The 26723-nt window shown below is 40.9% G+C and overlaps 13 protein-coding genes across 18 annotated transcripts in view; 4 read left to right on the forward strand and 9 right to left on the reverse strand.

The window, feature by feature from the left end:
• Nucleotides 1–26723, reverse strand: part of LOC120949361 (histone H2B) — a 202183-nt gene that overhangs the window by 40541 nt on the left and 134919 nt on the right. The gene's annotated exons all lie outside the window — the stretch shown is intronic.
• The window catches only part of LOC125906890 (histone H2B), a 189090-nt gene that overhangs the window by 40541 nt on the left and 121826 nt on the right, over nucleotides 1–26723 (reverse strand). The gene's annotated exons all lie outside the window — the stretch shown is intronic.
• Nucleotides 1–26723, reverse strand: part of LOC120949373 (histone H2B) — a 164805-nt gene that overhangs the window by 40541 nt on the left and 97541 nt on the right. The gene's annotated exons all lie outside the window — the stretch shown is intronic.
• Nucleotides 1–26723, reverse strand: part of LOC120949375 (histone H2B) — a 99171-nt gene that overhangs the window by 40541 nt on the left and 31907 nt on the right. The window contains exon 3 of one of the 3 annotated variants that reach the window (XM_049607789.1): nucleotides 16317–16410. The exons of the other annotated variants lie outside the window; for them this stretch is intronic. The gene's annotated coding sequence lies outside the window, so the exon portion shown is untranslated. Of the gene's footprint in view, nucleotides 1–16316; nucleotides 16411–26723 lie in introns of those variants that run through there. 3 annotated transcript variants of the gene reach the window in all.
• Nucleotides 24–1236, reverse strand: LOC125906903 (histone H2B-like). The gene has a single exon (XM_049607822.1). It carries the CDS (start codon nucleotides 1145–1147, stop codon nucleotides 776–778), a length of 372 nt encoding a protein of 123 aa, XP_049463779.1. The 5' UTR covers nucleotides 1148–1236; the 3' UTR covers nucleotides 24–775.
• Nucleotides 11172–24612, forward strand: LOC125906895 (histone H2A). Of its 2 annotated transcripts, none has more exons than XM_049607805.1 (2): nucleotides 11172–11920; nucleotides 24331–24612. In XM_049607805.1, the coding sequence occupies exon 1, from the start codon at nucleotides 11261–11263 to the stop codon at nucleotides 11633–11635; it is 375 nt and encodes a 124-aa protein (XP_049463762.1). In that variant the 5' UTR covers nucleotides 11172–11260; the 3' UTR covers nucleotides 11636–11920; nucleotides 24331–24612. The 2 variants fall into 2 exon arrangements, with proteins under 2 accessions (XP_049463762.1, XP_049463761.1); XM_049607804.1 differs by lacking the exon at nucleotides 24331–24612 and adding an exon at nucleotides 18449–18730.
• LOC120953914 (histone H4) lies at nucleotides 14761–15442 on the reverse strand. The gene has a single exon (XM_040374342.2). The coding sequence runs from the start codon at nucleotides 15425–15427 to the stop codon at nucleotides 15116–15118; it is 312 nt and encodes a 103-aa protein (XP_040230276.1). The 5' UTR covers nucleotides 15428–15442; the 3' UTR covers nucleotides 14761–15115.
• On the forward strand, nucleotides 15681–22165 carry LOC125906868 (uncharacterized). Its single transcript, XM_049607637.1, has 5 exons — nucleotides 15681–16085; nucleotides 17805–18155; nucleotides 21029–21227; nucleotides 21316–21334; nucleotides 21533–22165. Exons 1-5 carry the CDS (start codon nucleotides 15681–15683, stop codon nucleotides 21981–21983), a joined length of 1425 nt encoding a protein of 474 aa, XP_049463594.1. The 3' UTR covers nucleotides 21984–22165.
• LOC125906899 (histone H2B) lies at nucleotides 16501–17571 on the reverse strand. Its single transcript, XM_049607815.1, has one exon. The coding sequence runs from the start codon at nucleotides 17502–17504 to the stop codon at nucleotides 17130–17132; it is 375 nt and encodes a 124-aa protein (XP_049463772.1). The 5' UTR covers nucleotides 17505–17571; the 3' UTR covers nucleotides 16501–17129.
• On the forward strand, nucleotides 17706–18363 carry LOC120953910 (histone H2A). The gene has a single exon (XM_040374339.2). The coding sequence runs from the start codon at nucleotides 17787–17789 to the stop codon at nucleotides 18159–18161; it is 375 nt and encodes a 124-aa protein (XP_040230273.1). The 5' UTR covers nucleotides 17706–17786; the 3' UTR covers nucleotides 18162–18363.
• On the reverse strand, nucleotides 20733–21575 carry LOC125906910 (histone H4). Its single transcript, XM_049607837.1, has one exon. It carries the CDS (start codon nucleotides 21317–21319, stop codon nucleotides 21008–21010), a length of 312 nt encoding a protein of 103 aa, XP_049463794.1. The 5' UTR covers nucleotides 21320–21575; the 3' UTR covers nucleotides 20733–21007.
• LOC120953907 (histone H2B) lies at nucleotides 22579–23458 on the reverse strand. Its single transcript, XM_040374336.2, has one exon. It carries the CDS (start codon nucleotides 23384–23386, stop codon nucleotides 23012–23014), a length of 375 nt encoding a protein of 124 aa, XP_040230270.1. The 5' UTR covers nucleotides 23387–23458; the 3' UTR covers nucleotides 22579–23011.
• On the forward strand, nucleotides 23585–24245 carry LOC125906894 (histone H2A). The gene has a single exon (XM_049607802.1). It carries the CDS (start codon nucleotides 23669–23671, stop codon nucleotides 24041–24043), a length of 375 nt encoding a protein of 124 aa, XP_049463759.1. The 5' UTR covers nucleotides 23585–23668; the 3' UTR covers nucleotides 24044–24245.

A 26723-nucleotide genomic window follows, 5' to 3' on the forward strand; every position in this document is an offset into this window, starting at 1 on the left:
CTTTTTAATAGGGCATCTGAGGATTTTGACTATATTGATCAATATTTTATTACCATCTATATTATCTATGACTATTATACCAACATCGCTGCTTACAACAAACTACGAACGAATAGTATGACTTTATATTTTACAACAAATGTTCGACACAAACAGCTTAACTGATGCTTATACACACTTTAATTCAAACGCTTAAGACGACGACCCTTCAATACTTATAAACAAGTTTAAAATCGAACAAATCTATTACAACATTTGACTCACGACACATAAGCTGCTATTGGTTGCTTTGTCGATAAATTATCCTCGTATGCGCGAGGAAAATTTTATTTAAAAAAATGATTGTCATACAACGAGCGAAACGACTTCTATTCATAATTCATGATACACGAAACTCCATTTACAATTTCACCTCGCAAAACGCTTCCAACCAGTGCGGACTTCTTTTTAATGTTTTTGTAAACGTGCTAAGGTTCTTTTTAACATTAATATTTACAATGAACAACCTAGAACTTTAATGTCAATCACAGCATCATTGTTTCCAATACAAAGTTCGCAAACAAACTTAGGATATGGCTGCGTTTACCTGCACTAATGCCATTTAGTACAGGCAAACGCAACAAACTGAACAATTACGTTGACGAAGACGGACACCCTGAAATTAAAGCGCTAATTCGCTGGTGCAGATGAAACGAAAGATAGTTTTTTGTTTGAATGCGGTTTGTGGTCCTGAAAAGGACCGATTTGAGAGAACGAAGCCAATCATTTCAGTGGCTTACTTCGAGCTGGTGTACTTTGTGACAGCCTTCGTTCCTTCGGAGACGGCGTGCTTGGCAAGCTCACCAGGCAGCAGCAGACGAACAGCGGTTTGGATTTCGCGGGACGTGATCGTCGAACGCTTGTTGTAGTGCGCCAAGCGGGATGCCTCAGCAGCAATGCGTTCGAAGATATCGTTGACGAAACTGTTCATGGCCATGGCCTTCGAAGAGATACCAGTATCCGGGTGGACTTGCTTCAACACTTTGTAGATGTAAATAGCGTAGCTTTCCTTGCGGGTCTTGCGCTTCTTTTTCTTGTCGGACTTGGAAATATTTTTCTGGACCTTGCCAGACTTCTTCGCAGCTTTTCCACTGGTTTTGGGTGCCATTTCGACGGAAAAATTCACTCAACACTGGGACACGATGTGTATGATTCAACGGGTGATTGCGTTCTTTTGTTGTTGTTAGTATGGTTTAGAGAGGCTTTGGCTCCTGCGGAGTTCTTTCGCCTCTTTGTGGGGAAAAGTCAGATTATTATATTGCTATAGCTGATGGAATAAATGTGATAGTTTTAAAAATTTTAGTAGATTTTCCTGTTTCTGTGGGTGAGGTGAAAGTATTGAGTCTATGTTGGCGTCAAGATGGCAAGTATTACGAAGTTGTGTGTATCCGTGGCATTCTGTTAAGAGGTGGAATATTGTTATAGTGGTACCACAGAATTGTCAGAGAGGAGGACTGGATCGTTCGATGAGATGGCTGTGGGTCAGTCTAGTGTGCCCTATTCTTACTCGAGTAAGGATCTTTTGGTCTCGATGTTTGATTACTGATGGCCATGGTGTAGTTGTTAATTTCACTAGCCGAAGGAAGTTGTTTTTGGTTTTAAACCATTCCTTTTCCCACGCCTCTCTTATTTTTCCATTTATATAGATAATTGCGTCTCTTTTAGGCAACGAAGTGTTGTAGGTTGATGTTTTTCTTCGGCCTTTGTTGGCGAGGCGGTCGGCGATCTCGTTGCCTTTGATACCAGTGTGACCAGGTATCCAACAGATGGTGAGTTGTTGATCCTGGTTTATGTGTGGGCTAGTGACCTGGTAGAGCTTTTAGATGTTTGGGTCCTTATATGTTCCATGCTCTAGTGCCGAGAGGACACTCGCACTGTCGGTAAAGATGACGTTTTCCAGGTCAGAGCGCAGGGTATCTTCAACTGCCTGGATTAATGCCAACGTTTCTGCCGTAAAGATGGAAGAATGATCCGGCAGTTTGGACGCTACTTTATCAATGGGTGAGTAAATCCCGAATCCTGCTACTGCTTCATCGACTGATCCATCGGTGTAAATGTGGTTGTGCTTAATGTATTTGTTGTTGATGTGTTCTATGAAATGTTTTTGTGCTATTGTACTATTGCAGCCTGCTTTAAGGATGTTTTTAAAATGCCAGTCTATATTAGGGGGTTCATGGTACCACGGCCGAGTGCCAAGATGTAACAGTGTTGTGATATCCGGGATATTGCAGTTTGTTATAGCGAAAAGTTCGGAGTTGGCTCTATTGAGGAATGATGGTGCTTGGATATTCTTTTCTTTAATTCTTGTTGCTGTTGCGGCTAATTTAGTTGTTATTATATGGCTAAGTGGAAGAAGTCCGCTCTCACTTAGCATAGAGACGATGGGGCTGGTTCGGAAGGCGCCTATGGCATATCTTAGAACGGCATGGTAGATGGGGCTTATTGCTTTTTCAAACTGTTCCTTTTTAATCGATACTATTTCTATACCGTACAGTAGTTTTGGAAGTAACCAGTGATTAATAATGAAGATAAGTGTATCTTTTGAAGCTTTGTGGGTTCCTGTGCTGAGCATTTTGGAATGGTTGATATTCTTGGTTGCTGTAGTTTTTAACTGTTTAATGTGGGCTTGGAATGTGAGTTTTTGGTCTATTGTGATCCCGAGTATCTTTACTTTTTTGCAGTCTGGAATTTGTGATTGATTAAGGCAAAGCGGTACAGTTGGGTGCGGTTTGGTGCAGATGTGTAGTATATTGCTTTTTTCAGCAGCGATGTCATAACCAATACGTTTTGACCATTCCCATAAGATGTTCAGTCCCTGTTGCAGATTGTATCGCGCTACTCCATTATCTGCATTGCTCGAGATCAGGACGATATCATCAGCGTACACCAGTGGAGTGATGGATGGTGGTAGTGAGCGGAGAAGACTTTCGATGCTAATCAGAAATAATGTTGGAGAAAGGATGGCTCCTTGAGGAACTCCGTTTTCGAGTGTTTTAGTGCTGGATTTGTTCGTTCCAATCAGAACCTCGAAGGTACGGTCTGAGAGGAAATCATCGAGGAATGTGATCATGTTACCTCCGAAATTCCATCTGGCTAGCTGGCGCATGATAGCGTATTTCCATGTTCGATCGAAAGCTTTAGCCAAGTCGATGATAGCACAGTCGGCATGATGTTTATCAGATTTTACTTTGGCCAGCAGTTCTTCGAGTTGCACAAAGCAAGTTTCCGTGCCTAATCCGCATCTAAATGCGTGTTGATTAATGCTGAGGAGTTTCCTGCCTTCCAGTTCTTGGGTAAGACGCCGGTTAACCATTCTTCCCAACACTTTTCCGATGCAGTTTAGTAAGCTTATTGGTCTGTAGCTATTTGGGCTGTGTTTAGGTTTATCGGGCTTTAAGATGGGTATTGTTAGACTTTTCTTCCAGTGAGGAGGAATTTTGCCACTCTGCCATATGTGGTTGTAAAGCTTTAAGAGCAGGTTTTTTTCGTCAGAAGGAAGGTTTTTCAACAGTGGATAGCTAATGTCGTCTGGTCCTGCTGAGTTGCCTTTGCACTTGGCAAGAGCCCAACTCAGTTCGGCTATAGAAAAGGATCTATTGTAATGTATGTTGGGTCTGCTATTGAATTGTAATTGTATGGATTCAGTTTTTGCTTTGATGGTCTTAAATTCTGGCGAATAACTATTTGTGGCGGATATGGTGGCAAAATGAGTGGCAAGTACCTCTGGTGTTGATTCAACTGGCACTATTGTGTCGTCATCGGTTTTGATGATGATATGAGCGGTATCTCGCTTGCGTTCTGTTAGGCATTTCACATTTTTCCACATGTCTTTTCCAGACATTTCGGGACTTATGTTGTCTTTGAATCGGTTCCATGATTCTTGTTTTGCCTTCTTTATTTCTTCTCGTACAATGCGATGAGAAATTTGAAATTCCTCGGAGAGGGTAGGGATATGGGTGTGGTCTTGGTTTTTCTTGGCATTTGTAGTTTTCGGAGCGCCTTGCGTCTCCTTTTTATGGCTTTTGCGACAGTGTCGTTCCACCAGTGAACACTTCGTTTGCCTGGTTTGCCTTTTGATTTTGGGATTGATTTCGCTGCTGCATCGTTTATGATCTTGATGATGTTTTCTTCTCTTGCTGTTTGCTTTCTAGAAAAATTCCGAGCTCTCCGATCGCTTATAACGGGCTGTGAGAGAGAATACGTATCGTGCAGCTCGAAAAATTCCAAACGAGTATCGGGCAGCACGAATAAGCTGCTATATAAGCATCGGTCGGGTCAAAATTGTTCTATTATAAAAAGACCCCTATTATAAAAAGACCCTGTATTATAAAAAGATCAGGGGTTCACCCGGACGGACGTGTTTTTGTTCAATTCCAGTGTCTACGCCAACGATCTCGGGAGAGAACGTTGGTAAGTAGTGAATATAGGGTAAATGTACCTATAGTGGTGGTAGTACCAATAGTGGTGGTATTGCACTAAAATGCGGTTCATAGGGCAAATTAAAAGTAATTAAGTTATTTACGTTAGTGTGAAATGTTCTTCAGCCTTTTACAAAAGGTTTAAAAGTTAAATGGGGACATTCCGTTACTTAGTGACCGAAAAATCCATTATTTTGTTAAATGTGTCAACATTTTTCCAAAATCCTTAGGATTTCATAACGAAACTCATTTTTCTGTTAACGTTCTAAATGACCACACAACCACCCAATTACTAGTTTTTCTACATAACTGTTCTGAAATGTTATTGTTTAACTAAAATTATTTGCCTTTTGACCATATTTATGCATTTTTAAGTGTTTTTTACCATAGTGCCATTATAGGTACACAAAACAAGCATGTTCCTATAGTGGTTATAGTTATAAAATCAATAAAAACAGGTCGTTTTAGATTTTTTCGAGGATATTTTTGACATGTCGTACTGTTTTCACTAAAATAAGCAACAGAAATGAGTTTTATGTACGTAATTTACCAAAAACAGGCCAAAATTCGCTTATATGGCTGAATGAAAAATTGACTTCAAATCAAGCACACTCTTCCGGGTGTAGGTTGATGACAGGTGTGATGCAGTACTTTAGTCAATAGTTTCATTGATCAAATTTATACATTTTTTACGATCAAATTACGCAAGAAACCTATATTATGGCAGTTATCTTTGCTATTCATACGAAAACAGCTTCGAAACTAAGTTTCATTGATATTATACACCGTTTTTGATGCATCTTTGTTTACCACCACTATAGGAACACAATACGACGACTATAGGAACCATACCACCATTATAGGTACAACGAAGTAGTCACAAAAATATGTATTTTTTCGTAAATTTGATGTATTTCATGATAAAAATGGTTGTGATTGCGTAGATAAAACATATTCCAATTGCTATGTGTTAAAATATTCAGAAATTGTCCTTCCTGACACTTTAAATCCATTAAAACACATCTGTACCACCACAAATTGCACCAGTATTGGTACATTTACCCTACCGTTACTTTTTGTGTGTGATCTCGGGAGAGATAAACCACAGTGCCAGCTGCGCGCGTTGATATTGTTTCCGTGAGAGTGATACATACACACGCACACACGACACAGTTTGAAACGTGTGACAAGCACAGCGCATTGGCGCCAAAAACGTCGCTCGCAGCGTAAGCAGTGAAGCCGGTGTTTTCGTGCCATTTTACCCCGCTACTCGGGAGAGTAACGAGAAAAATTATCTTATTTATCTTGAAATTAAAACTCTTTTATTTTACTATTCCGAAATTGTAAATATTAGACTTAAGATTAATTGAACTTTTGCTTTTAAGGAACATTTATTTACTTTATTTCATATATTTCTTTATAACCTTATATACACTATATACATTGCATTGAACTAAATAAAACTAACCAACCCGGCAAAATGCCGGGACCCTCGCATCCTGTACGGGATGCACTTCCGCCCGAGCCTCCCCAGAGAGCTCGATCACTACCACCATGGATGGATCGTAATAACGAGTTTGGGGACATGAAGTTCCTCGTTCTCGAGCCGTTGAAAGGCTTTAAGCTCCCGCAAAACCCATGGATAATTTCAAAGAGCATTACCAACGTGGTTGGAGAGCTTACCGAAAGCAGCCACTCGATGGAATTCGGGCAGAAATATCTGATCAAAACCCGAAACGTTGCGCAGTACACAAAAATGCAAAGCATCACGCAACTCATCGATGGTACAAAAGTATCCATCACCCCACACGCTACGCTGAACACAGTCCAGTGCGTAATATTCGCCCCGGAGCTGAAAGGACTAAAGGACGAAGAAATTTTGCTCAACATGGAAAGTCAAAACGTCAAGCAAGTCCGACGATTCACCCAAAAGGTGAATGACGAAATACAACCATCGAACTCTTTCCTGATACGCGTAGAAGCTGGAAAAATACCGGAATCCCTTCGCATAGGGCTGTTGCAGGTGCGAACGAAACCATACTACCCAAAACCAATGCTGTGCTACAAATGCGCCAGCTATGGGCACACAAAAATGCGCTGCTCAAAGGGACAGGTGTGTGGAAACTGCGGAACCGCAGCATACGGTGAATGTTCGACCCATCCCGCTTGCGTGAACTGCAAAGGCGAACACAGCGCATTTTCTCGCGAATGCCCTGCGTTCCAATTTGAAGAACAAGTCATCAAAATAAAAGTCGACCACAACTGCACCTACAAGGAAGCTCGGCAAATGGCCCTCCAACAACATCAGCGAACAAGTGCTGTACAGCAGCGAATCACATTTGCTCAACAAACTACCACGGTGGATGATAAAGACATGAAAATCAAGCGGCTCGAAGAAGAACAAAATGAACTGAAGAAAACGATCGTAGATCAGATGAAAAAGATGGATACCCAGAGCAAGCTCATCGAAGCTCTTCTGAAGAAACTGAAAGAACCAAATGGAAATTCTTGGAATGGAAATGGAAATGGAAAAGAAAAATAAGAATAACCCAACGAACGAAGCCACTACACAAATCGAAGAAAACCAAAGCTCGACCCAATCCAACAATGTCTGCGAGAGCAACAACAATGCTGAAGCAACGGAAAGCCTCGAAACCGACAACGAAACAAATGACCAGGAATCAATGTCTACATCCGACACAGAATCAGAAAATTCGGCCACATCAGTCATCTCAGCACAATCCCGCAAACGAAACCACAACCTGGAAAACGTCTCATCGGAAGAAGAAGAACTAAGAAATGCAGTAAAAAACATGGCATCCAACGAAATCGCAGTCATCTCGCCCATCGCTTCTCCCACTCTTCCCTCCGAACAACGATCGCCAACTGCCAAACCATCGAAGAAAAAACATCGCCACTGAATTTATTCTCCTTTCCTCTTACCACAATAGTCTACTAACCTAAATCATTATCATGCTCTCCACAACCAATAATACTAATGACATAAACAAACCATTTCTATTAAACTGGAACATAAGAGGAATGAACACTAACCTCTACGAACTTCAACTTCTAATTAACGAATATAAACCTGCCGTCATAACACTTCAAGAAGTCTGCGATCCACCTAATACCAACCACTCTCCACTTAATCACTACAATTGGTCCTACAAGCTCTCTCCAACTAACCTACATCACAGTGTTGCAATAGGTGTACATAAATCTATTCCCTTCAAATTAATAAAAACTAACACCAATCTTTCCGCAATAGCAGTAAATATTAAGTCTCCCATAGACATGACCATCGTTTCACTCTACCTACCCCCTAGACCTACCTTCAACGAATCCGAGCTTAACTCATTTCTTAATCTTTTTTCACATCCCTTGCTAATAGCAGGAGACCTTAATGCAGAAGATAAGAATCTTAGAATCTCCCAAACTAACAGAAAATTTAATAAACTAAATAACATTTTTACTAACCATAATCTTTCTTTCATTTCCAACCCCAACCCTACCCGACTATGTATCTCTTCAGGTACAGAATCCTTCCTTGACTACATCATCTCATCCTCCTCCCTCCTCAACGAACTTAAACTTTACGTGTTGGCGGACACACATGGCAGTGATCACTATCCGATCATTGTCAAAAGCAAATCATCTCTTCCGGAAAATAAACAACGACCAAAATGGAAATACGAGAATGCCAATTGGACATCATACCAAATAAACATAATAAAACATCTACATTCAGACCCTCAGGCAAGAGAAGAAAACATCATCAAGATCATAAACGATGCAGCAGCGAAATCAATCCCAAAATCAAAGGGCAAAACAGGCAAACGAAGTGTTCACTGGTGGAACGACACTGTCGCAAAAGCCATAAAAAGGAGACGCAAGGCGCTCCGAAAACTACAAAATGCCAAGAAAAACCAAGACCACACCCATATCCCTACCCTCTCCGAGGAATTTCAAATTTCTCATCGCATTGTACGAGAAGAAATAAAGAAGGCAAAACAAGAATCATGGAACCGATTCAAAGACAACATAAGTCCCGAAATGTCTGGAAAAGACATGTGGAAAAATGTGAAATGCCTAACAGAACGCAAGCAAGATACCGCTCATATCATCATCAAAACCGATGACGACACAATAGTGCCAGTTGAATCAACACCAGAGGTACTTGCCACTCATTTTGCCACCATATCCGCCACAAATAGTTATTCGCCAGAATTTAAGACCATCAAAGCAAAAACTGAATCCATACAATTACAATTCAATAGCAGACCCAACATACATTACAATAGATCCTTTTCTATAGCCGAACTGAGTTGGGCTCTTGCCAAGTGCAAAGGCAACTCAGCAGGACCAGACGACATTGGCTATCCACTGTTGAAAAACCTTCCTTCTGAAGAAAAAACCTGCTCTTAAAGCTTTACAACCACATATGGCAGAGTGGCAAAATTCCTCCTCACTGGAAGAAAAGTCTAACAATACCCATCTTAAAGCCCGATAAACCTAAACACAGCCCAAATAGCTACAGACCAATAAGCTTACTAAACTGCATCGGAAAAGTGTTGGAAAGAATGGTTAACCGGCGTCTTACCCAAGAACTGGAAGGCAGGAAACTCCTCAGCATTAATCAACACGCATTTAGATGCGGATTAGGCACGGAAACTTACTTTGTGCAACTCGAAGAACTGCTGGCCAAAGTAAAATCTGATAAACATCATGCCGACTGTGCTATCATCGACTTGGCTAAAGCTTTCGATCGAACATGGAAATACGCAATCATGCGCCAGCTAGCCAGATGGAATTTCGGAGGTAACATGATCACATTCCTCGATGATTTCCTCTCAGACCGTACCTTCGAGGTTCTGATTGGAACGAACAAATCCAGCACTAAAACACTCGAAAACGGAGTTCCTCAAGGAGCCATCCTTTCTCCAACATTATTTCTGATTAGCATCGAAAGTCTTCTCCGCTCACTACCACCATCCATCACTCCACTGGTGTACGCTGATGATATCGTTCTGATCTCGAGCAATGCAGATAATGGAGTAGCGCGATACAATCTGCAACAGGGACTGAACATCTTATGGGAATGGTCAAAACGTATTGGTTATGACATCGCTGCTGAAAAAAGCAATATACTACACATCTGCACCAAACCGCACCCAACTGTACCGCTTTGCCTTAATCAATCACAAATTCCAGACTGCAAAAAAGTAAAGATACTCGGGATCACAATAGACCAAAAACTCACATTCCAAGCCCACATTAAACAGTTAAAAACTACAGCTACCAAGAAAATCAACCTTTTCAAAATGCTCAGTACAGGAACCCACAAAGCTTCAAAAGACACACTTATCTTCATTATTAATCACTGGTTACTTCCAAAACTACTGTACGGTATAGAAATAGTATTGATTAAAAAGGAACAGTTTGAAAAAGCAATAAGCCCCATCTACCATGCCGTTCTAAGATATGCCATAGGCGCCTTCCGAACCAGCCCCATCGTCTCTATGCTAAGTGAGAGCGGACTTCTTCCACTTAGCCATATAATAACAACTAAATTAGCCGCAACAGCAACAAAAATTAAAGAAACGAATATCCAAGCACCATCATTCCTCAATAGAGCCAACTCCGAACTTTTCGCTATAACAAACTGCAATATCCCGGATATCACAACACTATTACATCTTGGCACTCGGCCGTGGTACCATGAACCCCCTAACATAGACTGGCATTTTAAAAACATCCTTAAAGCAGGCTGCAATAGTACAATAGCACAAAAACATTTCATAGAATACATCAACAACAAATACATAAAACACAATCACATCTACACCGATGGATCAGTCGATGAAGCAGCAGCAGGATTCGGGATTTGCTCACCCATTGATAAAGTAGCGTCCAAACTGCCGGATCACTCTTCCATCTTTACGGCAGAAACGTTGGCATTAATCCAGGCAGTTGAAGATACCCTGCGCTCTGACCTGGAAAACGTCATCTTTACCGACAGTGCGAGTGTCCTCTCGGCACTAGAGCATGGAACATGTAAGGACCCAAACATCCAAAAGCTCTACCAGGTCACTAGCCCACACATAAACCAGGATCAACAACTCACCATCTGTTGGATACCTGGTCACACTGGTATCAAAGGCAACGAGATCGCCGACCGCCTCGCCAACAAAGGCCGAAGAAAAACATCAACCTATAACACCTCGTTGCCTAAAAGAGACGCAATTATCTATATAAATGGAAAAATAAGAGAGGCGTGGGAAAAGAAATGGTTTAAAACCAAAAACAACTTCCTTCGGCTAGTGAAATCAACAACTACACCATGGCCATCAGTAATCAAACATCGAGACCAAAAGATCCTTACTCGAGTAAGAATAGGCCACACTAGACTGACCCACAGCCATCTCATCGAACGATCCAGTCCTCCTCTCTGACCTTTCTGTGGTACCACTATAACAATATTCCACCTCTTAACAGAATGCCACGGATACACACAACTTCGTAATACTTGCCATCTTGACGCCAACATAGACTCAATACTTTCACCTCATCCACAGAAACAGGAAAATCTACTAAAATTTCTAAAACTATCACATTTATTCCATCAACTATAACAATCCAATAGTCCTATTATATACACAAAGAGGCGAAAGAACTCCGCAGGAGCCAAAGCCTCTCTAAACCATACTAACAACAACAACAACATTCCGTAAAGACCCTTCTCAAAGAGAACATCGTGTTGTTCGTGATCCCTTACAAACGTACCCCAATCAAATCTAACCATGTCTGGCCGTGGAAAGGGAGGAAAGGTAAAGGGAAAGGCAAAGTCCCGTTCCAACCGTGCCGGTCTTCAGTTCCCCGTTGGCCGTATTCATCGTCTCCTGCGCAAGGGTAACTATGCCGAGCGCGTCGGTGCCGGAGCACCCGTGTATCTGGCAGCCGTCATGGAATACTTGGCTGCTGAAGTGCTTGAGTTGGCCGGAAACGCTGCCCGTGACAACAAGAAGACGCGCATCATCCCGCGTCATCTGCAGCTGGCCATCCGCAACGACGAGGAGTTGAACAAGCTGCTGTCCGGAGTAACCATCGCTCAGGGTGGTGTGCTGCCCAACATTCAGGCCGTGCTGCTGCCCAAGAAGACCGAAAAGAAGGCTTAAACGGTGTGACAAAGCTTCCTTCATCTCAAACCCAAAACCGTCCTTTTCAGGGCGACAAATTACTTTGCCAAAGACATTTTATTCGATTTATGCTGTTATGGGAGAACCAGAAGGAATACAAATTCCTTACATTGAACAGTGCTTGAAACTGTGTACAAAATGTAGATGAAAAAAAGTGCCTTCTTTTGGCACAAAAAACATCATTTGCTGTTGTCGATTCTGTAACCTCTCATTACTACTTCTACAAAATGCAGCATATCATAAGCGATGCATAAGATTTTCCAGGTAGCTTGTTCAAGAGGGTTGGTTTTACCTTATAAATGCAAGCAGTGATTCCTGCGTGTTCACCTTTTTCTGAAAACAGTAAAGGACATTTTTACCTGATTTATCGTTAACCACGGGAAAATGTTGAACGTATCGGTACATCTTTCTGGAAGATTGTCGTAAAATGTTGTGCGGCTAGGTAGGCTTAGGTTCGCATAAAAAAATTGTTTTCAATATATTGGGAAACTTTGAAAATGGCTTTAAAATAGGTTGACCAAAAATTTGGAGTATTCATATAAACAAACATACTGTAAAATCGATCGTTTCACACTTCATTTAAATAACCATATATCCAAATATGTGTTGCATTTTAAAGTATGTCTATGTTTTAAACAATACATTGATTTGCAATGTAGGAATGCCAATAACCCAAGCGAGTCAACACGCTCGAAAGTAGCAAGGAAAGTAGAAATGAAGTAGCCTTCTACTTCCCTTCTACTTTTGTTGCTTAAAATCAGAAGAATGTAGAAACATGTGGGTTCCAGGAAAGAGCAAAAAATGAGTTCTTGAGTGTACACACACACGCACACGCGACGACTCACGCTTACGTTCTTGTTCTACGTTCTTGTTCGCCCCTCCCCCTTCTCACTCGCCCCACAGATCTATTTTTAGATCATCACACTTCCATCGACGGGGCGGTCGATGTGACGATGTGTGTCGTCGCGTGTGTGTTGTCGATTTGGTCAGAAAAACTTTTTCTTCACACCAAATCTCTAACATGGAGCGTCGGCGTACCGATTGAACCATCGCGAACCATTTGATCAGTGCGCGCGGTTAAAACGACCTTTTGTATTGTGTTGTACGTAGCGTGCGCGCCAAAATTTTAAGAGTGCGCGGAGAGTGAATGTGGGTTTTTGGAGGTGGGGGAATGAGATACAGAGACAAATTTCGCTGCACATTAACACATACATTCTCACTGCACGGGTTGAACTGCGAATGCTCAGTTCTGAGAGAATATACTCGAGCGCTCGCGCATGAGTGCAAACAAGCGCGGTATAGAGGATAGAGGGAGACAAACGATTATTTTGCTCCAAGCTTTCTACTTTTGTCCCGTTGGGAAAATACAAAGTATTGAAATGCCCTAACGCATATGCAACTCCACATTCAATAACGCCGTCTAGTGGTGATCAAAGTCCCTGCAACCAGTAGTAACGCCATCTAAATAATTGGTAAAAGTAAGGCTCAGTGATCTACGTTCATATGAGAAGCGCTACATGCCTTTTAAAATTCCCAAGCAGTATTTTTGAAAAGTTCATAAACACCCCAAAAGCTTTCAATTTTAGCAACATTTCCTATGATTATAAAGTATAAAATATTAAAAATATTAATAAATTAATAATGTATATGAAATATAATTATTACCTATTCAATCTATGTGTCCGCCTATTGTGAATAAACTTTACTTTAGGTGCGAGGGCTCTTTTTTAAATTGAGGTTAATGAAGGTAGTAAATATTTGTATGTATTTCATTATCCTACTTTATCAATAGTTGGGAAAATAAATAAATAATCATTTTATAAGTAACCATTTTTTATGTGTAAGATTGTTATAATTATAATACGTGAAGTTGTTACAACTCTGATTGCTGTTAAAAATGATAGCCTAATAGTAATAATAAAATTTATTTATACTCATGAATTATCAATGAGTGTTATCTTTAGAAGCAATTGCTGTTCTTTTTTATGTTTGTTCAAAAATTGTTGCTTTTCTAATTATCATGTAAAAAAAATATACATTAAGACATGATAATCTATTAATTTGCTCATCAACGGCGGTTAAAACAGGCGTTCAAAAATGGTGCTTGGGTTTGTGGTAAACAGGCGTTACGCGTAACGCTAGCGTAACGTAGAGGGCTGAGCCTTATTTTTACCTCAATTTGCTTATCCACGGCGGTTAAAACAGGCGTTCAAAAATGCTGCTTGGGTTTGCGCTAGACAGACGTTACTTGTAACGCTAGCGTAACGTAGAGGGCTGAGCGTTACTTTTCCAAAATAATTCATTATGCGATCTATGAGCTCCCAGGGTGTTTGTCCTGGATAATAACTGGGAAACATTTTAATGATAACGGAAGCTGGGGAACAATTACCAAATGTTCAAACCAAAATGTAAGCATCGCTAGCGGAGCATCGCTAAGTCAGTATACCAAATGAAGTCAGTATCCCAAGAAAATATATAGCATTCAGTTAACAGCATAGATTTTGGAGGTGGAGTTAATTTCTTCATGTTCATAGCACCCTGATAGCATTTCTTGCAGAAAGTATTTGGTGGGTATGAGTTAAATCGAATTAAACAGTTTTGAAGAGTTAAACAATCGGTTTGATCTGATACCGGTAGGAACATTTTCATATCATCTGCATAAAACAATTTTTCGCAATCTGGTATAACGTAAATAACGTCATTTATACATTTTTAAATAGCATAGGGCCGAGAAACGTGGATCCCCGGACGTGTTGGTGAATGGTGCAGATAGAGAGAAGGAAATATTCACTGTAATATGCCTATCACTTCAATAACAGGAGAGCCAATGAACTAGCGCCCCATTTACTCCATAGCTTGATAGTTTTGAAATAAGCATTGAGTGATTTACGGATTCAAAGGCAACATTGACGCTGTTGGCTGTTATAATAAATTCATAAACTTTATGTAAACGGTGTAGTTTTTTTCATCCGATTTCCTTCTTTTGATGAGTTATCCCAAGTATACATGAACGATGCGCATGTATTAGTCAGATTAGAGCTGATGCAAAAAACGGTATGATCCACGCGGCGATTATTGCTTCAAAAGGATGAGAGGTTTCTCTAAAAAAAATATTTTTATAAGAAAATTTAGATAAAAAAATGCAAGAGAGAAAAATGATTCATTTTAACCAACGCTTCAATCGTTGCTTTTGCGAACGCTTCAAACGCATACGTATAAGATAAAAAATCACACTCACAAAACGCCATCTCATGTAAATGCACTGAATATACAGCAGTGTGAGTGCTTGTTATGCGAGTAAAATGTTATACGCACACCATTCGAAGCCATCATAGACATTTTTTCTCTCAAATAAAACATTTTAATGTTGCGAAAGACACAGCTCTTGAGTAATGTATTGTGGTCCTGAAAAGGACCGTTTGATTTGAGACTCCACATGGAAGTTTTATAGAGATAAATTTAACCTCCAAAACCGTACAGAGTGCGGCCCTGACGCTTCAGAGCATACACCACATCCATAGCGGTGACGGTCTTACGCTTGGCGTGTTCAGTGTAAGTGACCGCATCACGAATCACATTCTCCAGAAATACTTTCAGGACGCCACGGGTTTCCTCGTAGATGAGGCCGGAGATACGTTTCACTCCTCCGCGCCGAGCCAAACGGCGGATGGCGGGCTTGGTAATGCCCTGGATGTTATCCCGCAGCACTTTTCGGTGACGCTTGGCTCCTCCTTTACCCAGACCTTTTCCTCCCTTTCCTCTTCCAGTCATGATGAGCACAGGATTGTACGTTCACGATGTTCACTTCAAATTGACGATCACGAATGAGCGTTTTCGAGCTCAACGTCCCTATTTATACTTTTTCATCCACGCATTCCCTCTTGCTCTTAAGATGAGAGAAAACAAGGGTTGGCAAGCGCATAAAAAGAGCTCTTGTTCGAGCAGTTTCCTCATTTAACGTTCAACTTTTGTCAAATAAACAAGTTCGCTCCGTGCTCAACGAAACCTACGCTCCCGAAGTGAAATGGCTCGTACCAAGCAAACCGCTCGTAAATCGACTGGAGGTAAGGCTCCTCGCAAGCAGCTGGCCACCAAGGCTGCTCGTAAAAGTGCCCCGGCCACCGGAGGAGTGAAGAAGCCGCATCGTTACCGTCCGGGAACGGTGGCCCTCCGAGAAATCCGTCGCTACCAGAAGTCGACCGAGCTGCTCATCCGCAAGCTGCCCTTCCAGCGCTTGGTGCGTGAGATCGCCCAGGACTTCAAGACTGATCTCCGCTTCCAGAGCTCAGCCGTCATGGCGCTGCAGGAAGCCAGCGAGGCGTATCTGGTTGGTCTGTTCGAAGACACGAATCTGTGCGCCATCCACGCCAAGCGCGTCACCATCATGCCCAAGGACATCCAGCTGGCCCGTCGCATCCGCGGAGAGCGTGCCTAAATCGTCCATGCATCCGGAAGCGGTCCCTGTCTAAACGGGGCATTTCCTTCTCAAAACGGTCCTTTTCAGGACCACCAATACTGTTGAACATTCCAAGAATTTTCTTTCGATTGCTATTATGAAATTGTACATACGAATGCAAGCCTTGACGTATGTCGTTTTGTTATAACGAGGAAAGTGTGAAAAGGGGGAAAATTTGTTTTAAATAATCAATGTTTTGGGAGGTATTTTAACTTTTTCTTGTCAAAGTTTCACTTTTTAATAGGGCATCTGAGGATTTTGACTATATTGATCAATACTTTATTACCATCTATATTACCTATGAATTATACCAACATCGCTGCTTACAACAAACTACGAACGAATAGAATGACTATATATTTTACAACAAATGTTCAACTCAAACAGCTTAACTGATGCTTATACACACTTTAATTCAAACGCTTAAGAAGACGACCCTTCAATAGTTATTAGCAAGTTTAAAATCGAACAAATCTATTACAACATTTGACTCACGACACATAAGCTGCTATTGGTTGCTTTGTCGATAAATTATCCTCGTATGCGCGAGGAAAATTTAATTTAAAAAAATGATTGTCATACAACGAGCGAAATGACTTCTATTCATAATTCATGATACACGAAACTCCATTTACAATTTCACCTCGCAAAACGCTTCCAACCAGTGCGGACTTCTTTTTAATGTTTTTTTTGAACGTGCTAAGGTTCTATTTAACATTAATATTTACAATGAACAACGCAGAACTTTAATGTCAATCACAGCATCATTGTTTCCAATGATGTGGATGACATAGTTCGCAAACAAACTTAGGATATGGCTGCGTTTACCTGCACTAATGCCATTTAGTGCAGGCAAACGCAACAAACTGAACAATAACGTTGACGAAGACGGACACCCTGAAATTAAAGCGCTAATTCGCTGGTGCAGATGAAACGAAGGATAATTCTTTGTTTGAATGCGGTTTGTGGTCCTGAAAAGGACCGATTTGAGAGAACGAAGCCAATCATTTCAGTGGCTTACTTCGAGCTGGTGTACTTTGTGACAGCCTTCGTTCCTTCGGAGACGGCGTGCTTGGCAAGCTCACCAGGCAGCAGCAGACGAACAGCGGTTTGGATTTCGCGGGACGTGATCGTCGAACGCTTGTTGTAGTGCGCCAAGCGGGATGCCTCAGCAGCAATGCGTTCGAAGATATCGTTGACGAAACTGTTCATGATGCTCATGGCCTTCGAAGAGATGCCAGTATCCGGGTGGACTTGCTTCAACACTTTGTAGATGTAAATAGCGTAGCTTTCCTTGCGGGTCTTGCGCTTCTTTTTCTTGTCGGACTTGGAAATATTTTTCTGGGCCTTGCCAGACTTCTTCGCAGCTTTTCCACTGGTTTTGGGTGCCATTTCGACGGAAAAATTCACTCAACACTGGGACACGATGTGTATGATTCAACGGGTGATTGCGTTCTAGAAAAATTCCGAGCTCTCCGATCGCTTATAACGGACTGCGAGAGAGAATACGTATCGTGCAGCTCGAAAAATTCCAAACGAGTATCGGGCAGCACGAATAAGCTGCTATATAATCATCGGTCGGGTCAAAATTGTTCTATTATAAAAAGACCCTTCTCAAAGAGAACATCGTGTTGTTCGTGATCCCTTACAAACGTACCCCAATCAAATCTAACCATGTCTGGCCGTGGAAAGGGAGGAAAGGTAAAGGGAAAGGCAAAGTCCCGTTCCAACCGTGCCGGTCTTCAGTTCCCCGTTGGCCGTATTCATCGTCTCCTGCGCAAGGGTAACTATGCCGAGCGCGTCGGTGCCGGAGCACCCGTGTATCTGGCAGCCGTCATGGAATACTTGGCCGCTGAAGTGCTTGAGTTGGCCGGAAACGCTGCCCGTGACAACAAGAAGACGCGCATCATCCCGCGTCATCTGCAGCTGGCCATCCGCAACGACGAGGAGTTGAACAAGCTGCTGTCCGGAGTAACCATCGCTCAGGGTGGTGTGCTGCCCAACATTCAGGCCGTGCTGCTGCCCAAGAAGACCGAAAAGAAGGCTTAAACGGTGTGACAAAGCTTCCTTCATCTCAAACCCAAAACCGTCCTTTTCAGGGCGACAAATTACTTTGCCAAAGACATTTTATTCGATTTATGCTGTTATGGGAGAACCAGAAGGAAAAAAATCCAGATATATCAAGAACCGTGCTTGAAACTGTGTACAAAATGTAAATGAAAAAATGGGCCGTCCTTTGGCACAAAAAGCATCCCTTAATATTTTCAATTCTGTAACCTCTCACTACAAATTCTACAAAATGCAGCATATCATAAGCGATGCACAAGATTTTCCAGGTAGCTTGTTCAAGAGGGTTGGTTTTACCACAGAAATGCAAGCAGTGATACCTGCGTGTTGACCTTTTTCTGAAAACAGTAAAGGACACTTTTACCTGATTTATCGTTAACCACGGGAAAATGTTGAAAGGGTCGATTGTCGAAAAATGTTGTGCGTTTAGGTAGCCTTAGGTTCTCACAAAAGTTTGGCTTTCAATATATCGGGAAACGTTGACAATGGCTTTAAAAAAGTTGGACCAAAAATTAGGAAGGTTCAAATAAACAACCATACTTATTAATGTTTCCCTTCACCCTTCATGTTAATCACCAGTTACCCAATTTTGTGAAGCATTTTAAAGTGTTTCGTTGTTTGAAACAATAAAATGATTTGCAATGTAGGAATGCCTATAAAATACAAAGTATTGAAATGTCCTAACGCATATGCAACTCCACATTCAATAACGCCATCTAGTGGTGATCAAAGTCCCTGCAACCAGTAGTAACGCCATCTAAATAATTGGTAAAAGTAAGGCTCAGTGATCTACGTTACATATAAGAAGCGTTACATGCCTTTTAAAATTCCCAAACAGTATTTTTGAAAAGTTCATAAACACCCCAAAAGCTTTCAATTTTAGTAACATTTCCTATGATTAGAAAGTATAAAATATTAAAAATATTAATAAATTAATAAACTATATGAAATATAATTATCACCTATTCATTCTATGTTTCCGCCTATTGTGAATAAACTTTACTTTAGGTGCGAGGGCTCTTTTTTAAATTGAGGTTAATGAAGCTAGTAAATATTTGTATGTATTTCATTATCCTGCTTTATCAATGCGAAAATAAATAAATAATCATTTTTAAAAGTAACCATTTTTTATGTGTAAGATTGTTATAATTATAATACGTGAAGTTGTTACAGCTCTGATTGCTGTTAAAAATGATAGCCTAATAGTAATAATATAATTTATTTATACTCATGAATTATCAATGAGTGCTATCTTTGCAATTACTGTTCTTTTTTATGTTTGTTCAAAAATTGTTGCTTTTCTAATTATCATGTAAAAAAACGATATTAAGACATGATAATCTATTAATTTGCTCATCCACGGCGATTAAAACAGGTGTTCAAACATGTTACTTGGGTTTGTGGTAAACAGGCGTTACGCGTAACGCTAGCGTAACGTAGAGGGCTGAGCCTTACTTTTACCTCAATTTGCTTATCCACGACGATTAAACCAGGCGTTCAAAAATGCTGCTTGGGTTTGCGCTAGACAGACGTTACTTGTAACGCTAGCGTAACGTAGAGGGCTGAGCGTTACTTTTCCCAAATAATTCATTATGCGATCTATGAGCTCCCAGGGTGTTTGTCCTGGATAATCTGGGAAACATGGGTTTGCGCTAGACAGACGTTACTTGTAACGCTAGCGTAACGTAGAGGGCTGAGCGTTACTTTTCCAAAATAATTCATTATGCGATCTATGAGCTCCCAGGGTGTTTGTCCTGGATAATAACTGGGAAACATTTTAATGATAACGGAAGCTGGGGAACAATTACCAAATGTTCAAACCAAAATGTAAGCATCGCTAGCGGAGCATCGCTAAGTCAGTATACCAAATGAAGTCAGTATCCCAAGAAAATATATAGCATTCAGTTAACAGCATAGATTTTGGAGGTGGAGTTAATTTCTTCATGTTCATAGCACCCTGATAGCATTTCTTGCAGAAAGTATTTGGTGGGTATGAGTTAAATCGAATTAAACAGTTTTGAAGAGTTAAACAATCGGTTTGATCTGATACCGGTAGGAACATTTTCATATCATTTGGATAAAACAATTTTTCGCAATCTGGTATAACGTAAATAACATCATTTATGAAAATGATAAAAAGAATAGGGCCTAGAATACTGCCTTGTGGAACCCCGGATGAAATATTCACTGTAATTTGTCTTACACTTAAATTACAGGAGAGCCAATGAGCAAGCGCCCTATTTATTCCGTAGCTTGATAGTTTTGAAATTAGCGTTGAGTGATTTACGGAGTCAAAGGCAGCATTGGCACCGTTAGCTGTTATAATAAACTCACAAACCTCATGAAAACGGTGTAGCTTTTTTCGCCCAATCCTTCTTTTGAATAATTATCACAAGTATCAATGAACGAAGCGCATGTGTAGCGGCGATTATTGCTTCAAGAGGATGAGCGGCTTGCCCTGAAGAATAAAATAATTTTAATTCGACACTATAAAATAACTTAATAAATTAATAAGTAAATAAAAATTCAATATTTTAACAAACACTTCAATCGTCGCTTTTATGTACGCTTCAAACGCATGCACATACGTTTAAAAGGCACATTTACAAAACGCCATTTCATGTAAATGCACTGAATATACAGCAGTGTGAGTGCTTGTTATGCGAGTAAAATGTTATACGCACACCATTCGAAGCCATCATAGACATTTTTTCTCTCAAATAAAACATTTTAATGTTGCGAAAGACACAGCTCTTGAGTAATGTATTGTGGTCCTGAAAAGGACCGTTTGATTTGAGACTCCACATGGAAGTTTTATAGAGATAAATTTAACCTCCAAAACCGTACAGAGTGCGGCCCTGACGCTTCAGAGCATACACCACATCCATAGCGGTGACGGTCTTACGCTTGGCGTGTTCAGTGTAAGTGACCGCATCACGAATCACATTCTCCAGAAATACTTTCAGGACGCCACGGGTTTCCTCGTAGATGAGACCGGAGATACGTTTCACTCCTCCGCGCCGAGCCAAACGGCGGATGGCGGGCTTGGTAATGCCCTGGATGTTATCCCGCAGCACTTTTCGGTGACGCTTGGCTCCTCCTTTACCCAGACCTTTTCCTCCCTTTCCTCTTCCAGTCATGATGAGCACAGGATTGTACGTTCACGATGTTCACTTCAAATTGACGATCACGAATGAGCGTTTTCGAGCTCAACGTCCCTATTTCTACTTTTTCATCCACGCATTCCCTCTTGCTCTTAAGATGAGAGAAAACAAGGGTTGGCAAGCGCATAAAAAGAGCTCTTGTTCGAGCAGTTTCCTCATTTAACGTTCAACTTTTGTCAAATAAACAAGTTCGCTCCGTGCTCAACGAAACCTACGCTCCCGAAGTGAAATGGCTCGTACCAAGCAAACCGCTCGTAAATCGACTGGAGGTAAGGCTCCTCGCAAGCAGCTGGCCACCAAGGCTGCTCGTAAAAGTGCCCCGGCCACCGGAGGAGTGAAGAAGCCGCATCGTTACCGTCCGGGAACGGTGGCCCTCCGAGAAATCCGTCGCTACCAGAAGTCGACCGAGCTGCTCATCCGCAAGCTGCCCTTCCAGCGCTTGGTGCGTGAGATCGCCCAGGACTTCAAGACTGATCTCCGCTTCCAGAGCTCAGCTGTGATGGCGCTGCAGGAAGCTAGCGAGGCGTACCTGGTTGGTCTGTTCGAAGACACGAATCTGTGCGCCATCCACGCCAAGCGCGTCACCATCATGCCCAAGGACATCCAGCTGGCCCGTCGCATCCGCGGAGAGCGTGCCTAAATCGTCCATGCATCCGGAAGCGGTCCCTGTCTAAACGGGGCATTTCCTTCTCAAAACGGTCCTTTTCAGGACCACCAATACTGTTGAACATTCCAAGAATTTTCTTTCGATTGCTATTATGAAATTGAACATACGAATGCAAGCCTTGACGTATGTCGTTTTGTTATAACGAGGAAAGTGTGAAAAGGGGGAAAATTTGTTTTAAATAATCAATGTTATGGGAGGTATTTTAACTTTTTCTTGTCAAAGTTTCGCTTTTTAATAGGGCATCTGAGGATTTTGACTATATTGATCAATACTTTATTACCATCTATATAACCTATGACTATTATACCAACATCGCTGCTTACAACAAACTACGAACGAATAGTATGACTATATATTTTACAACAAATGTTCAACTCAAACACCTTAACTGATGCTTATACAAACGTGAATTAAAATGCTCAAGAAGACGACCCTTCAATACTTATTAGCAAGTTTAAAATCGAGCAAATCTATTACAACATTTGACTCACGACACATAAGCTGCTATTGGTTGCTTTGTCGATAAATTATTCTCGTATGCGCGAGGAAAATTTAATTAAAAAAATGATTGTCATACAACGAGCGAAACGACTTCTATTCATAATTCATGATACACGAAACTCCATTTACAATTTCACCTCGCAAAACGCTTCCAACCAGTGCGGACTTCTTTTTAATGTTTTTGTAAACGTGCTAAGGTTCTTTTTAACATTAATATTTACAATGAACAACCCAGAACTTTAATGTCAATCACAGCATCATTGTTTCCAATACAAAGTTCGCAAACAAACTTAGGATATGGCTGCGTTTACCTGCACTAATGCCATTTAGTACAGGCAAACGCAACAAACTGAACAATTACGTTGACGAAGACGGACACCCTGAAATTAAAGCGCTAATTCGCTGGTGCAGATGAAACGAAGGATAATTATTTGTTTGAATGCGGTTTGTGGTCCTGAAAAGGACCGATTTGAGAGAACGAAGCCAATCATTTCAGTGGCTTACTTCGAGCTGGTGTACTTTGTGACAGCCTTCGTTCCTTCGGAGACGGCGTGCTTGGCAAGCTCACCAGGCAGCAGCAGACGAACAGCGGTTTGGATTTCGCGGGACGTGATCGTCGAACGCTTGTTGTAGTGCGCCAAGCGGGATGCCTCAGCAGCAATGCGTTCGAAGATATCGTTGACGAAACTGTTCATGATGCTCATGGCCTTCGAAGAGATGCCAGTATCCGGGTGGACTTGCTTCAACACTTTGTAGATGTAAATAGCGTAGCTTTCCTTGCGGGTCTTGCGCTTCTTTTTCTTGTCGGACTTGGAAATATTTTTCTGGGCCTTGCCAGACTTCTTCGCAGCTTTTCCACTGGTTTTGGGTGCCATTTCGACGGAAAAATTCACTCAACACTGGGACACGATGTGTATGATTCAACGGGTGATTGCGTTCTAGAAAAATTCCGAGCTCTCCGATCGCTTATAACGGACTGCGAGAGAGAATACGTATCGTGCAGCTCGAAAAATTCCAAACGAGTATCGGGCAGCACGAATAAGCTGCTATATAATCATCGGTCGGGTCAAAATTGTTCTATTATAAAAAGACCCTTCTTGAAGAGAACATCGTGTTGTTCGTGATCCCTTACAAACGTACCCCAATCAAATCTAACCATGTCTGGCCGTGGAAAGGGAGGAAAGGTAAAGGGAAAGGCAAAGTCCCGTTCCAACCGTGCCGGTCTTCAGTTCCCCGTTGGCCGTATTCATCGTCTCCTGCGCAAGGGTAACTATGCCGAGCGCGTCGGTGCCGGAGCACCCGTGTATCTGGCAGCCGTCATGGAATACTTGGCCGCTGAAGTGCTTGAGTTGGCCGGAAACGCTGCCCGTGACAACAAGAAGACGCGCATCATCCCGCGTCATCTGCAGCTGGCCATCCGCAACGACGAGGAGTTGAACAAGCTGCTGTCCGGAGTAACCATCGCTCAGGGTGGTGTGCTGCCCAACATTCAGGCCGTGCTGCTGCCCAAGAAGACCGAAAAGAAGGCTTAAACGGTGTGACAAAGCTTCCTTCATCTCAAACCCAAAACCGTCCTTTTCAGGGCGACAAATTACTTTGCCAAAGACATTTTATTCGATTTATGCTGTTATGGGAGAACCAGAAGGAAAAAAATCCAGATATATCAAGAACCGTGCTTGAAACTGTGTACAAAATGTAAATGAAAAAATGGGCCGTCCTTTGGCACAAAAAGCATCCCTTAATATTTTCAATTCTGTAACCTCTCACTACAAATTCTACAAAATGCAGCATATCATAAGCGATGCACAAGATTTTCCAGGTAGCTTGTTCAAGAGGGTTGGTTTTACCACAGAAATGCAAGCAGTGATACCTGCGTGTTGACCTTTTTCTGAAAACAGTAAAGGACACTTTTACCTGATTTATCGTTAACCACGGGAAAATGTTGAAAGGGTCGATTGTCGAAAAATGTTGTGCGTTTAGGTAGCCTTAGGTTCTCACAAAAGTTTGGCTTTCAATATATCGGGAAACGTTGACAATGGCTTTAAAAAAGTTGGACCAAAAATTAGGAAGGTTCAAATAAACAACCATACTTATTAATGTTTCCCTTCACCCTTCATGTTAATCACCAGTTACCCAATTTTGTGAAGCATTTTAAAGTGTTTCGTTGTTTGAAACAATAAAATGATTTGCAATGTAGGAATGCCTATAAAATACAAAGTATTGAAATGTCCTAACGCATATGCAACTCCACATTCAATAACGCCATCTAGTGGTGATCAAAGTCCCTGCAACCAGTAGTAACGCCATCTAAATAATTGGTAAAAGTAAGGCTCAGTGATCTACGTTACATATAAGAAGCGTTACATGCCTTTTAAAATTCCCAAACAGTATTTTTGAAAAGTTCATAAACACCCCAAAAGCTTTCAATTTTGGTAACATTTCCTATGATTAGAAAGTATAAAATATTAAAAATATTAATAAATTAATAAACTATATGAAATATAATTATCACCTATTCATTCTATGTTTCCGCCTATTGTGAATAAACTTTACTTTAGGTGCGAGGGCTCTTTTTTAAATTGAGGTTAATGAAGGTAGTAAATATTTGTATGTATTTCATTATCCTGCTTTATCAATGCGAAAATAAATAAATAATCATTTTTAAAAGTAACCATTTTTTATGTGTAAGATTGTTATAATTATAATACGTGAAGTTGTTACAGCTCTGATTGCTGTTAAAAATGATAGCCTAATAGTAATAATATAATTTATTTATACTCATGAATTATCAATGAGTGCTATCTTTGCAATTACTGTTCTTTTTTATGTTTGTTCAAAAATTGTTGCTTTTCTAATTATCATGTAAAAAAAACGATATTAAGACATGATAATCTATTAATTTGCTCATCCACGGCGATTAAAACAGGTGTTCAAAAATGTTGCTTGGGTTTGTGGTAAACAGGCGTTACGCGTAACGCTAGCGTAACGTAGAGGGCTGAGCCTTACTTTTACCTCAATTTGCTTATCCACGACGATTAAACCAGGCGTTCAAAAATGCTGCTTGGGTTTGCGCTAGACAGACGTTACTCGTAACGCTAGCGTAATGTAGAGGGCTGAGCGTTACTTTTCCCAAATAATTCATTATGCGATCTATGAGGTCCCAGGGTGTTTGTCCTGGATAGTAACTGGGAAACATTTTAATGATAACGGAAGCTGGGGAACAATTACCAAATGTACAAGCCAAAATGTAAGCATCGCTAGCGGAGCATCGCTAAGTCAGTATACCAAATGAAGTCAGTATCCCAAGAAAATATATAGCATTCAGTTAACAGCATAGATTTTGGAGGTGGAGTTAATTTCTTCATGTTCATAGCACCCTGATAGCATTTCTTGCAGAAAGTATTTGGTGGGTATGAGTTAAATCGAATTAAACAGTTTTGAAGAGTTAAGCAATCGGTTTGATCTGATACTGGTAGGAACATTTTCATATCATCTGCATAAAACAATTTTTCGCAATCTGGTATAACGTAAATAACGTCATTTATACATTTTTAAACAGCATAGGGCCGAGAAACGTGGATCCCCGGACGTGTTGGTGAATGGTGCAGATAGAGAGAAGGAAATATTCACTGTAATATGCCTATCACTTCAATAACAGGAGAGCCAATGAACTAGCGCCCCATTTACTCCATAGATTGATAGTTTTGAAATAAGCATTGAGTGATTTACGGATTCAAAGGCAACATTGACGCTGTTGGCTGTTATAATAAATTCATAAACTTTATGTAAACGGTGTAGTTTTTTTCATCCGATTTCCTTCTTTTGATGAGTTATCCCAAGTATACATGAACGATGCGCATGTATAAGTCAGATTAGAGTTGATGCAAAAAACGGTATGATCCACGCGGCGATTATTGCTTCAAAAGGATGAGAGGTTTCTCTAAAAAAAATATTTTTATAAGAAAATTTAGATAAAAAAATGCAAGAGAGAAAAATGATTCATTTTAACCAACGCTTCAATCGTTGCTTTTGCGAACGCTTCAAACGCATACGTATAAGATAAAAAATCACACTCACAAAACGCCATCTCATGTAAATGCACTGAATATACAGCAGTGTGAGTGCTTGTTATGCGAGTAAAATGTTATACGCACACCATTCGAAGCCATCATAGACATTTTTTCTCTCAAATAAAACATTTTAATGTTGCGA

The sequence above is a fragment of the Anopheles coluzzii genome, chromosome 2, assembly GCF_943734685.1.
Source record: "Anopheles coluzzii chromosome 2, AcolN3, whole genome shotgun sequence".
Classification (NCBI taxonomy): Eukaryota; Metazoa; Arthropoda; class Insecta; order Diptera; family Culicidae; genus Anopheles; species Anopheles coluzzii.

Bases quoted from the DNA above. Each gene is read 5' to 3' on its own strand.
- LOC125906868 (XM_049607637.1), top strand. From the start codon at position 15,681: ATGGCTCGTACCAAGCAAACCGCTCGTAAATCGACTGGAGGTAAGGCT. The intron at 16,086-17,804 runs GCCTAAATCGTC...GGCCGTGGAAAG, and splicing joins GTCGCATCCGCGGAGAGCGT to GGAGGAAAGGTAAAGGGAAA. The intron at 18,156-21,028 runs GCTTAAACGGTG...AAAACCGTACAG, and splicing joins CCAAGAAGACCGAAAAGAAG to AGTGCGGCCCTGACGCTTCA.
- LOC125906895 (XM_049607805.1), top strand. From the start codon at position 11,261: ATGTCTGGCCGTGGAAAGGGAGGAAAGGTAAAGGGAAAGGCAAAGTCC.
- LOC125906894 (XM_049607802.1), top strand. From the start codon at position 23,669: ATGTCTGGCCGTGGAAAGGGAGGAAAGGTAAAGGGAAAGGCAAAGTCC.
- LOC120953910 (XM_040374339.2), top strand. From the start codon at position 17,787: ATGTCTGGCCGTGGAAAGGGAGGAAAGGTAAAGGGAAAGGCAAAGTCC.
- LOC125906903 (XM_049607822.1), bottom strand. From the start codon at position 1,147: ATGGCACCCAAAACCAGTGGAAAAGCTGCGAAGAAGTCTGGCAAGGTC.
- LOC120953914 (XM_040374342.2), bottom strand. From the start codon at position 15,427: ATGACTGGAAGAGGAAAGGGAGGAAAAGGTCTGGGTAAAGGAGGAGCC.
- LOC120953907 (XM_040374336.2), bottom strand. From the start codon at position 23,386: ATGGCACCCAAAACCAGTGGAAAAGCTGCGAAGAAGTCTGGCAAGGCC.
- LOC125906910 (XM_049607837.1), bottom strand. From the start codon at position 21,319: ATGACTGGAAGAGGAAAGGGAGGAAAAGGTCTGGGTAAAGGAGGAGCC.
- LOC125906899 (XM_049607815.1), bottom strand. From the start codon at position 17,504: ATGGCACCCAAAACCAGTGGAAAAGCTGCGAAGAAGTCTGGCAAGGCC.